The sequence below is a fragment of the Corvus brachyrhynchos genome, unplaced genomic scaffold (genome assembly GCF_000691975.1).
Source record: "Corvus brachyrhynchos isolate BGI_N302 unplaced genomic scaffold, ASM69197v1 scaffold83, whole genome shotgun sequence".
Lineage (NCBI taxonomy): Eukaryota > Metazoa > Chordata > Aves > Passeriformes > Corvidae > Corvus > Corvus brachyrhynchos.
This window is the reverse complement of record NW_008238464.1, coordinates 6,759,734-6,770,974: the sequence shown is the minus strand read 5'-3', so window position 1 is coordinate 6,770,974 and position 11,241 is coordinate 6,759,734. Positions and strand designations below refer to the sequence as shown.

Here is an 11,241-nt window from a genome sequence, read left to right as displayed (position 1 = left end):
GAAAAATGGGAATAGACAGATGCCAGTGGTACAATCACACTCAAAAGCATTGAAAGGCTGTATCTTGATGCAAGATAAGTATCACAACACTGCTCCCTGCATGTGGTGCTATGTGGCCAAGTTAATGCCTGTCCTATGGATTCAGGGTCCCAGCGTTCGTGTTTCTCATGGAAAAGGTGTATTAAATGGAAAATGCAGGGCCGGGGGTAGTAGCCTGTGTAATCAGCATAGCCTTTGCACAGGTCAGGAGAGCACACTTCAAAACCAAGCTCCCTGCTTGTGTGAAAAGGGCACACTGCAGGATTTGCATGTGCCCCCCTCTGCTCAGCTCGCCGGGCTGTCATGGATCTTTTGCTGCTTCCATGACTCGCCAGCCCCTCCTCTGGCTCCAAGCATTTGAAGCTGAGCCCTTTGGCCAAACAGTCCTTGCTGAAATGTCAATACACTACCGAGACACTGGCTCACAGGGTTCATCATGATTTCCAGGCAGTGTGTGGCTTTGTTTCTCTGCTTTCTGCTACTGATTCATCATTCTCTGGATGCAGGTATGTTGTAGGATATGGCTGTAATTATCTTTACTGGCAATGGACCTCTTTCCTGTTACTGAGATGATTTCCACTTCAAGTTTTGAGCACTGTTGCATGTTTATCCCGTCTTCTGCTGTGCCTGTGTGTTATTCTAAAGCTCTATTTATTCTCAGCAATGGCTCCATGCACTTGTTCTGCCAACTAAGGAAAAGCACCTCTAGACTGCTAAATTAATTTATTATCTTGCTGCACAGACAGCAGACAAACCACCAGCTGTCTACATGAAGAAAGGAACTAGGATTTACTGTTATTTCATATAGAACTGGGACATTTTTCAAAGCAAAGCATCAATAGCCTGTCATTCAGCTGATGAGTAACTAAAGAGGGGAGGATCCACCCTGTTTCAGCAGCAGTAGAAGGCAGAGAGGAGGTAGCCCTTCAGTTGCTCAGTATGTGTCCAAAAACCAGCTCCCATATTAGTAAAGCAGATCCAGTGCTCTCAGATTCCCAGTTAGCCATTGACTGGGTCTTCTGTGTTGCAGTGACAAAAGGTGAAAAAATAGGTAGTAAAGTCAGAAGTGATCCAATACAAATAAGTGGATATGCCAAAATAAGAGTGGCTGGACATCTCCAGCCATGTGCTCATCCCCAGCCATGTGCTCAGGTCTGCTCTTCTGTCAGAGTCTGTGCCCAAGCACTGATACATGTGCCATGTGTCTGCAGTATAAGGTTAATTAAAATCCTTTAAGGAAAGCCATATCAAATGCATAGAGCCTGACTGAAATCAAGAAAGACCCAGCTGACATTCCTATAATGACCAAAGGTTTATGAAGCACCCAGGGATAAACTCAGTACATGCCACACAATACTTTATTTCTCTAAGTAACTTTGAAATACAGGGGGAAATTACCATTATTCTGCATGTGATTATGCAAATATCCTGAATTAGACACAAATGTTTATGCAGACACCTTGCATCACTTCAGACTGGAATAAATCCTCTCAGCATCTGTGTTTGGATGTATATTGGTGGGGACACACATGAATCTGTCCTTCAGCATCTCTCAGGGCCCTTTCAGCAGGTAGAAGATAACTTCCACTCTTTCAGAGAGAATGTCCTGGGGAAAGGCAGGAGATCAGCCTCAATCCCCAAATCTACCCACAAGCAGAGGTGAAATAGTTAAAGTGCTGAAATGTAAGCTGTTGGCATGAAGCTCCAGAAGCTCCCCTACTGACATATAGGAGGGAAAAAAAAAGAAAAAAGAATAATTTCAAGACACTTTCTGTGTAGTGCATGGAGCAAAAGTACGTGCCAGCACTCGGACTTCGAGAGCATAGCTGTGTGATGTGCTTACATCCTGAGGCTGAGGAGCAGGTCAGCATGGTGACAATGACATTAGTGTTTCCAGTGCACACTTCTGCCAGTTGCAAGTTGGTGCAGTTCTAAGAAATGAGCTCTACTGATGCCTGCTATCAGACCTATGTACCCAATGTCTTTCCAAAGCATGGGTAGAGACACACAAGAAGACCCTTTCATGGCTGTAGTCTGTGGTGATGGCAGGAGCTAGCAGCCTTCACAGGCTCCACTAGGAAATACAATCAGCATTGTCTAGTCTTCCTATGTACCTCATCCACAGAAGAAAACCAAAGACAATATATTAAAGCAGTGGTTCTTAAATTGTGGTCTACTAGTGGTGGGATAAATCCCTTCTTCACGTCCAGTAAGTGGAGGGGTGTGAAATAACATGTGACTGTCGGTGAGGGCACGACTGTAGTCCACCTGTCACTGTGACTGACTGTATCAAGTACAGAAAAATCAGATTTTGCCACGTACACCAGTGCTAGATAAAGTGACACAGGCTTTGCAGCTGCTACAGCTGTAAGAAACTGCTGCGCATGTTAAGATGCACATGACATGCAACAGTACCTTAGGAGTCACTGACATACAACATACACACACACACACCGCTGTTGTAACACGCCATCTTCTCCTAAGCTCCAGGATCTCCAAAATTCCTGTGTTGTCACTTTACCTGTGAGGCAGGCCAGAGGAAGGAGACTCTTTCACATTTGCCCATTTCTTTTCTAAAGTGTTTCAGAAAAATCTTGGGAAGTAGAAAAGCTGTCAGGGGGAATCGTCCCCCCCATCCTCTCTGTCTGGCAAGCACAGTTGTATGACAAACTGAACGTGCTGCTGTTTTTCAGTCTTTCTAAAGCAGGAAGAGGCAAGCAACGTTTTGCAAAGGCAAAGACGAGCCAACAGCATCTTTGAAGAGATAAAGCTGGGGTCACTAGAGCGAGAATGCATAGAAGAAAAGTGTTCCCATGAGGAAGCAAGAGAGATTTACCATGATGTTGAAAGGACAGTAAGTAACACAGGGCTGGGTGAGCACTCATTGTCATAAGGACTCTCCCTACTCAAGGGTGTGCTTTGACACTTTAAGCCACCAGAGTTAAAAAAGCACTTTGTGTCCTGCTGTTTGCATTTTTCTTTTATATTTACAGGGGTGCACAGCAGCAGTGAACTGCAGGAGAGCACACTGCATGGGCAATCCCAGGCAGTACCCATCTAGGGGATGGTGGCAAAATGGATGGTCTCTAAGTCATCTCCCCAAACCCCCACTAATGTCTGCCCTGACAATACTTTAAATTATTGTATTGTGCAACATCTTTTTCAGTCAATCCCACCTCAACTATACAGAGCCTATTTATGGATGACCCATTCATGTGTGTTAAACAAGGCCCTTCTCTATTAGTATATGAAAATAATGTACAATCCAGAAAATAGAATATTTTATGGATATTAACTGTCACAGACTATAAAGGCAGAAGCAGCATCACTCTGACTGTTGGTAACCCATCCTGTGCAACAAGGGCTGTAAGACTTGAGTTGATTTTTCTTTAATTAAATCTCGCATCTTTTTCTTCCAGGAAGAGTTCTGGCGCTCCTATTCTGGTACGATCATGCAGGATGTTCTAACAGCTGTGGAACACTCCCACTGCTGCAGCTCTTTGTGTGAGCTGGACTGACACTGAATGTTTTGCAGACCCTAACCAGTGTGCCTCCAACCCCTGTCAGAATGGCGGGATTTGTGATGACCAGTTTCAGGATTATGTTTGCCGCTGTCCTGTCGAATACGAGGGCAAAAACTGTGAAAAAGGTCAGCTGTGACATAACAAAATAAAAATGCTATTATTAATTCAAATGCAAGGCATTGAGATAAAGAGTAGCAATCATTAGAATTCTGGATTTGGACTTGCTGATCCTCATTGGTCCCTTCCAACTTGGGATATTCTATGATTCTGTGATTCTGTATCATTCTAGCTGTGACAGCTACTGTTCATACTGCTTTTGGTGTTGCAAGATGCATCTAACCAGATAGCAGTCAGGCACTGCAAGGCAGCAAGGTACTTTTTGTGGAAAAAAAAATTAAAACTGCCTTTTGTGTACCATCTGAGAGGAAAGGAGGAATTATTTCTTACTCAAGTGCTGAAGTTACTTTGATTTAGAAGCTCGATGCAGTATGTGAGAACTGCACAGCATATGCATGGTACAAAGCCCAAAGGGAAGGATCCAGTGTTTTATGAATACACATCTTTCCACTGATTTCAGAGGACACTGCACATTGAGTGTTACATCCTCAAAACACGCAGAGTCTGGACAAGGGCTAGGCACTCATCAAGTCTAGGAAAGCAGTCTCAACAGTCATCCCAGAGCATCCTCCTACTAAATGGCAAAATACCAAAGAATTATAATTTATCAGTCATATATTACGATGGTTACCACACTATTACAATATCTCCATTCTTGAGACAGCTCAGGTACTGTACAAATGCTGACTGATTTAATTTTAGGTATATATTTCTTAAGCAAAGCCTATTCTTCCCTAATCCCTGGAGATCCAGGCCTGCCTAGCTTTTGATGGAAGGCACTTTTGATGAAGTTGCTCTGCATAAATCACAGAAATCTTTTTTTCCTGCCTTGCTTTCCTGACAACATTCCAACTGCAAGTTATCAATGTTAAGCACAAAAATCCAGGTCTTGAAACCTAAATGCTCTTTCTCTGACTTCAGCTGTGGATGACAAACTGAAGTGCATTTTAGACAACGGTGGCTGCACACAGTACTGTACTGACAGGGACTCCAAAAGACGACTGTGCTTCTGTGATGATGATTACACTTTAGCGAGTGATGGCATGTCCTGCATCCCTCAAGGTAAGACACTACCAACCTGATGCCAAGTCTAAGCCAGCTCTGGAAGAAAAGTTTTCAATGTGTACGTGTCAGGAGGTGCAATGCATAACCCTCAGATACCAGCTCCTCACCTCTTCTCCGTGGGCAGAGTCCCAGATTGTACATTTGGCTTCTGGTGCAAGTTAGCCACCCCAGAAGAGCAGTTGTCAGCATGCCCACCAAGCAGAGATCCTTCTGGACTTCTTCCTGGCCCCAGAGGTTCACTCCTCTGGAATGTGGGAAATTGGACCATCCCACCTGCTCAGAGCTAGGAGGAAGCTGAACCCATCTCTTCCTTTGGGAGCACACTCACCACTAGTCAAGCAGAAAAGAACTGAGCAGTGGAGACAAACTCCTCACCAGGTGATCTAAATAAGGCAGGGCAGCAGGTGGTCAGGGATTTGGGGTCAGGTTGAGTGGTTTCTAGTGAGTGGAGGGGCTTTGGGGCTCACAAGTCCTTTCTTTGTATTAGTCTACACCCACAGTAGAAAAATATTTTGGGAGCAGAATTGTTTTAGTGTTGTCTCTCCAATCTGAAATTGTGACTAGATTTTATTACTATATTTATTTCAGTACAGGAGTCAAGAGAGGAAGAGGTCTATTAAAACCAAAGAAAAACAGTTACATTATTTTCTTTCTTTCTTTTCTTTTTCTTTTCTTTCTTTTTCTTTTCTTTTCTTTCTTTTTCTTTTTTTCTTTTTCTTTTTTCTTTTTCTTTTTTCTTTTTTCTTTTTTCTTTTTTCTTTTCCTTTTTTCTTTTTCTTTTTCTTTTTCTTTTTTTTCTTTTTCTTTTTCTTTTTCTTTTTCTTTTCCTTTTTCCTTTTTCTTTTTCTTTTTTCTTTCTTTCTTTCTTTCTTTCTTTCTTTCTTTCTTTCTTTCTTTCTTTCTCTCTTTCTCTCTTTCTTTCTTTCTTTTTCTGTATTTCTTTCTTTCTCTTTCTCTTTCTCTCTCTTTCTCTTCTTCCTCTTCTTCCTCTTCTTTTCCTAATTGCTAGGAATAATACACTTTTGGTACCCCTATAGACACTGTGGCTAGGTATTTCTTTCACTCATCTAGCAAGGTAAATTTCAACTGGGACTAGGGTAGTGCAAGTTAATAATTTTGCCAATACATAAGCTGGCACCTGACTCTACTGCAAACGCTTATTTGAAGTACTTTATTAGAGGGAAAAGGAGACCCCTGGGGATATGAATATAACAACATAATGGACAGAGCTGCAGGGAGCATGCAAAGTAATTCTGAGGGGTGATGACCCCCTACACACACCTCAATGGAGCACTCATGCAGAGAGCTGGTAATGACAACCTAGCTCTCAACAGCAGAAATTTCATTAGAAAAAAATGTCTACTAATGTGCTTATCCCTTATTAACAGATTCTGCAATACCACATGATGGGAAAGCTGCTTTTGTTAAAAGTTGAGAACAAAGAATTCAAAATTCCTCACAGGCTTTTCAGTGCATCTTTCCCTGCAAGGAAGATGTATTTGTTGCTGCTTGCTTCTTGGGAACCAAAATAGCCTTAGAACTGACCATGTGTTGCAAATAGAGAAAACTGTGTAAATGCCAGGCTGACAGTCCCCTCACTGCCCCTGTGTCATCTCCCACAGTGATCCAGATTTGTGTTGGCTTACACACAGCATTAGAAACTGTGGGTGTTATGTGTTGTGTCTGTTCTAATCTTCCACCAGCCACCACCAAAAAGCTAGTCCCGTTTCTCCATACCTCATGTGGACCTGTAAAACCCTGATGCTGTCTTCATGTCAGCTGAAGTACTTACAGATCCATGGAGATGTTGCATGCAGCTCAGCAGAGACTATAGGACCCTGGCTCCCAAAGAGGTAGAAAAAGGGCACTCCCAGCATTATCACAGAGTGACTGACAGACAGAAGGGATGGTGTGGTCAGTTACAGCACAGACACATGGCACACAGGCACCCCCAAGGGTACACCTTCCCCTTTACAGGAAAACTTGGTTGGGTGAAGGATGTACTGAAAACACCAAGACTTCCTCTGCACTACAGCTTATTGCAAGTTCAGTCAGGATTTGGTTCCCTTTAGTGCCAGTCTTCACATGCTGGCTCAGGCAGAACACAGAGACGTGCAGTCTGGAAGAATCCAGCATGTTCTGGACACAAGAAAACAAGGTATTCTGGGAGAGGCATACCAGAAGACAGTGTCTGCTCTTAGGACATCTTTGGCTCTGCCCAAAGAAACGATTGCAAGATGTACACCCCATGATTAAGCTTCTGTCTCACTCTGCCATAGATGCTGTGCACTTGATACAACTGACTTAAAGTCAGCAGGGACAATGAAAATGTGTGGACTACAGAGCTTGTCAGGGTCACTTCTGCGCTCCAGCCTGCAGCCTACCTCATTGTGTTGACATGTATCTTAAGCAAGTTAATTGTTTGCAAAGACCTATGGAAGGTGAATACATGCCAATGATGCTGTAAGGGCCTGAACTCTAATTGTAAGAGCATTTCTGGCTGTTTCCAAACGAAAAGTCTACTCACCTGCTGAGCTGCTTTACATTATTTTTGAGAATCCATGCTCCTAGACTAGAACTCAGTTTTTCAGCTAATGTAGCTTTATTGAAGACCTTACGCATTTTGCTGTGAATTGAATTCAGTACAGTCCCACTTGCTGCCTTTTGTTGTTTTGGTTCGGGGGTTTTTGGTTTTGTTTGTTTGTTTGTTTTTGTTGTTTTTGTTTGGTTTTTTTTTCCAGTGAAATACCCATGTGGAAAAATACCAGTGCTGGCAAAAAAAAATTCAACTGCAAAAGGGAGAATAGTAGGTGGTTTAATCTGTCCTCCAGGTGAATGTCCATGGCAAGTGAGTTTTCAAAAATCTTTAATTGCTTTTATTTTTTTAATTTCCTTTCGGAATCACTATCTTAAATTCATGGCTTTAAATCTATCATGTAAAAATTCATAAAAAGTGCCATGTCTTGATAACCAAATTCCTTCTTCATCCATAGGCAGCAGATCCACCTATTTCACTTAGGCACTTTAGCCTTGTTCTGGAGTACCTGGTTGCATAGGAGTAGAGTGGTAGCACAGCTGTCTCTATCTCCTGACTCTTTAGTCCTTTACTGCCAGCAAGAATTTTAGTTGCAGCTTCCAGGGATACACTCTGGGCCATAATAGGTAGGGTCCATACTGCAAGATGAAGAAAATGTCAATGGGAAGATTTCCCCTGCTAAGTTCTCCATGCAGTCAGCATGGTATTGTCAAACACAGTTGCATAAAGGGACAGAAAGAAGCAATATGAAACCCATCTCTACTGAGATTTATGTCAAGCACATTTGATATGAGACAAATTTGCTTTATGTTGGCAGGCCCTTATAATACAGGATCAGAGAGAAAAGTGTGGTGGTACCCTGCTTTCCCCAGAGTGGGTGGTCACTGCAGCTCACTGTTTGGAGTATATGCACCCTAAACAGCTTCGGGTGAGACTGGGTATGTATCTTCCCCTCCTCATCTTATCAAGGTGGTGGCAGATTCTCGTCCTGATAAAACCAGATTTGAAGGCTTTGGTAGTACAAGGTACTTGTCCTTAGAGGTGTCAAACAAGAAACACTCTATATCCTCAAACTTCTCAGGAATCAAGGAGCTACCTGACGTGACTTGCAATTAATAACTTTTCCAGGTGAACACAAAATAAATGTCGATGAGAAAACCGAGCAAGAAAGTGGAGTCGCCAGGATGATCATTCATGAAGGATACACAAATGGACAAGTCAATAATGATATTGCCCTCCTGAACCTGGAAACACCAGTGAACCTCACTGACTATGTGGTACCAATATGTTTGCCTGAGAAAAGGTTTGCTGTGTATGAACTGTCCACCATCAAGTTCTCCACAGTAAGCGGATGGGGACGCCTAATAGATGGAGGTGCCACCTCTTCTGTTCTGATGAGAGTTGATCTGCCACGTGTGAAGACACAAGAATGTGAAAAGGAGACCAATTTAAATATTACAGAGAATATGTTCTGTGCAGGAGACCTGTCTGGGGCTAAGGACTCCTGCAAAGGAGACAGCGGTGGTCCTCATGCTACACAGTACAAGAACACTTGGTTTCTGACTGGGATTGTCAGCTGGGGAAAGGGCTGTGCTGTTGAAGGCAGCTATGGGGTTTACACAAGGGTATCCAAATACATTGATTGGTTGAAGAAGCACATGGACTGATGGTGTTGAGCCAGAACATTTCCAGGTTGTGTTATTGCCCCCCAATCCCTCTGTACCATTTTCCTATTGAAGGATTTCTACATTATCTTAGATATGTGATATATGTCATACCCACAACACTATTAAAAATTTGAAGTAAGCCTAAGGCCTACTTGAATACATAAAATAATTTCCCTCTCAGTGTTGTTTGTAAACTTTATATCTTGTCTAGCAGGCACAGAATGACCATAACAAATCAGGCACAATGTTCCTCCTGTTCTGCATCCATTTCTGCTAAAGAACAGAGCTAGATGCTGAGAGAAAGACTGTCAGCAACACGTCATGCAGACCATAAGCCTTCCTCCAGCTACTCTCTCAACTTCTGGTAATCAGTGAAGTACAGACTTCCTGAGCCAGAAGTTGCATTAGACTGAACAGTCATGAATGAACGTGTTGTCCGTAATTGTATGCAATCTCCTTTGAACACATTTATGCTTCTGGCTTTCATAACTTCCTATGCTATGTATCCTGTAATATAATGATGAAATAGCAGAAAAAAAAAATTGAAAATGTGTTTCTTTTAGCTTATGTTAAAATAGCTTTCTCCTGCAGTTGCAGTGGCAACAGGGAGATTTGAGGGGGAGGAACTGCAGACACTCTCCAGGACAAGAAATCTGGGAAAAGGTTGATTCCATATTTACAGGTCTGCTAAGAAAACTTGATTTAAATCTTGTTGCACCAAGCATTATTGCTGTAAGGCTAGTAAGTTCAATATTTAACCCTATATTTATAAGTGGTGAAGAATACCACTGATTTAATCTTATGTTTGCCTTGGTATTATGCTTGTAAATACAAAGAGCACAAATGAAAGGGAATGGGGTTTTTTTATCAGTTGTCCAGTATAATCTCAATTGTACTCTCTATCCTGAGATCTAAATCCAGAACAGGGTAATTGTCTAACTCTCTGTGAAACACTGACTAAATACCATTCAGTAAAGTCTTAAGGCATAAATGATAGAACCTGAAGCTCTCTGAAAACATATACAGTTAAAAAATGTACTTTCTAACCTTAGCATGAAAACACTGATAAGGTGAGGAAGATAAAACTGAACTAGAAGATTGGAAAACAGTTTAACTATCTCATGCATATTCTATGTTCTAGATTGTTCAAATAATGCAGAATATCAACTCAATCACAAAAGCTTATCAGCAAATAGAACACAATTGATCATACTCTATTATTAGGGGAAAACAGTGTCATTGTATGGCACATATACCATGCAATACTGAACATCCTATACCCACTTTACTGGCGGAGAAGAAAGTTATACTGTTCATTGAAGTAGTGAAATGAACTGGGAAAGGCAGCAAATTTCAGAGACCTGAAAAACAAGAGACGTTACAGTATTCAAACCCGCACTAGAGGTTCTCCTTAGTCCTAAAGAGAGTCAACTGTCAAGGACAAAGCTTTAAGTAGTGACCAGCAAATAAAGCCTCATTTGCACTTAGATTAAGTGCTCGGCACTGTAAATCCATCCCTGACGACCCCTCAAGGTAGAATAGTTTGTGTATTTCATGATTCACAAGATGCTTTCTCCTCTGTAACATTCCAGTGAAAATACTGACATTTATGAACAAATCATCTTGTAGAAAAAGGGTAAAACGCTGAAAGAAATCAGTACTAATAATGGCTGTACAAAGCGACGTTTCAAAACAAATCTGGGTTTTAGATATATTTTTCATATAACAGCTTGCTTAAGCAAGCCCAGAAGATAAAGGAGACCTGATGGCTGACTCTGGAAGCACCGAAGTCGTGGCCTCCGCAGCGCACTGTGAACTCCCTGCAAGAAAGGGGAGATTGAGGCCAGCTGCCGGCGAGCGCCCGGCCGAGGTCACTGGTCCAAAGCGCGGAGCCCAGGGGTTACGGTGCTGGACGTGGGACACGGCTGGGAGCAGCAGGGATGGCGGCTGCTGTGGGCTGGGAGCCTGGCTTCGCCCAGCGCCGGGCCGGGGCCACGCCAGCTCGTGCAGGGGACGATTCACTTCCCTTCCTCCAAAATAAAAGGTGCCATTCAAAACTAAGCAAAACAAACCCCACGCTGCCTTGGGCTTTAAAAAAATAAAGAACAAAAAGAAGAGAAGCCTCATCCCTCCCGACTGAGAAATCCCGCCGAGGCTGTCACCCTGTCCCGGCGCTTCCGCTATTTCTGGGCAGGGTGAAGCAACGCTGCTTCAGTCTCACCCCGCCCGAGGGGTTGAAGACTTCGGCTCCCGTCCGTCCCGTCCGTCCCGTCCGTCCGTGCCGGGAGTGGCA

At 42.8% G+C, this 11,241-nt stretch overlaps 1 protein-coding gene across 1 annotated transcript; it reads left to right on the top strand.

Annotated features, from left to right (window-relative positions):
- Positions 1-380: 380 nt before the first annotated feature.
- On the top strand, positions 381-9,489 carry LOC103617560 (coagulation factor VII). The gene is made up of 8 exons (XM_008635866.2): positions 381-545; positions 2,733-2,893; positions 3,459-3,483; positions 3,575-3,688; positions 4,602-4,742; positions 7,487-7,593; positions 8,099-8,219; positions 8,410-9,489. The coding sequence occupies exons 1-8, from the start codon at positions 476-478 to the stop codon at positions 8,946-8,948; spliced, it is 1,278 nt and encodes a 425-aa protein (XP_008634088.1). The 5' UTR covers positions 381-475; the 3' UTR covers positions 8,949-9,489.
- The last annotated feature ends 1,752 nt before the right edge of the window (positions 9,490-11,241 follow it).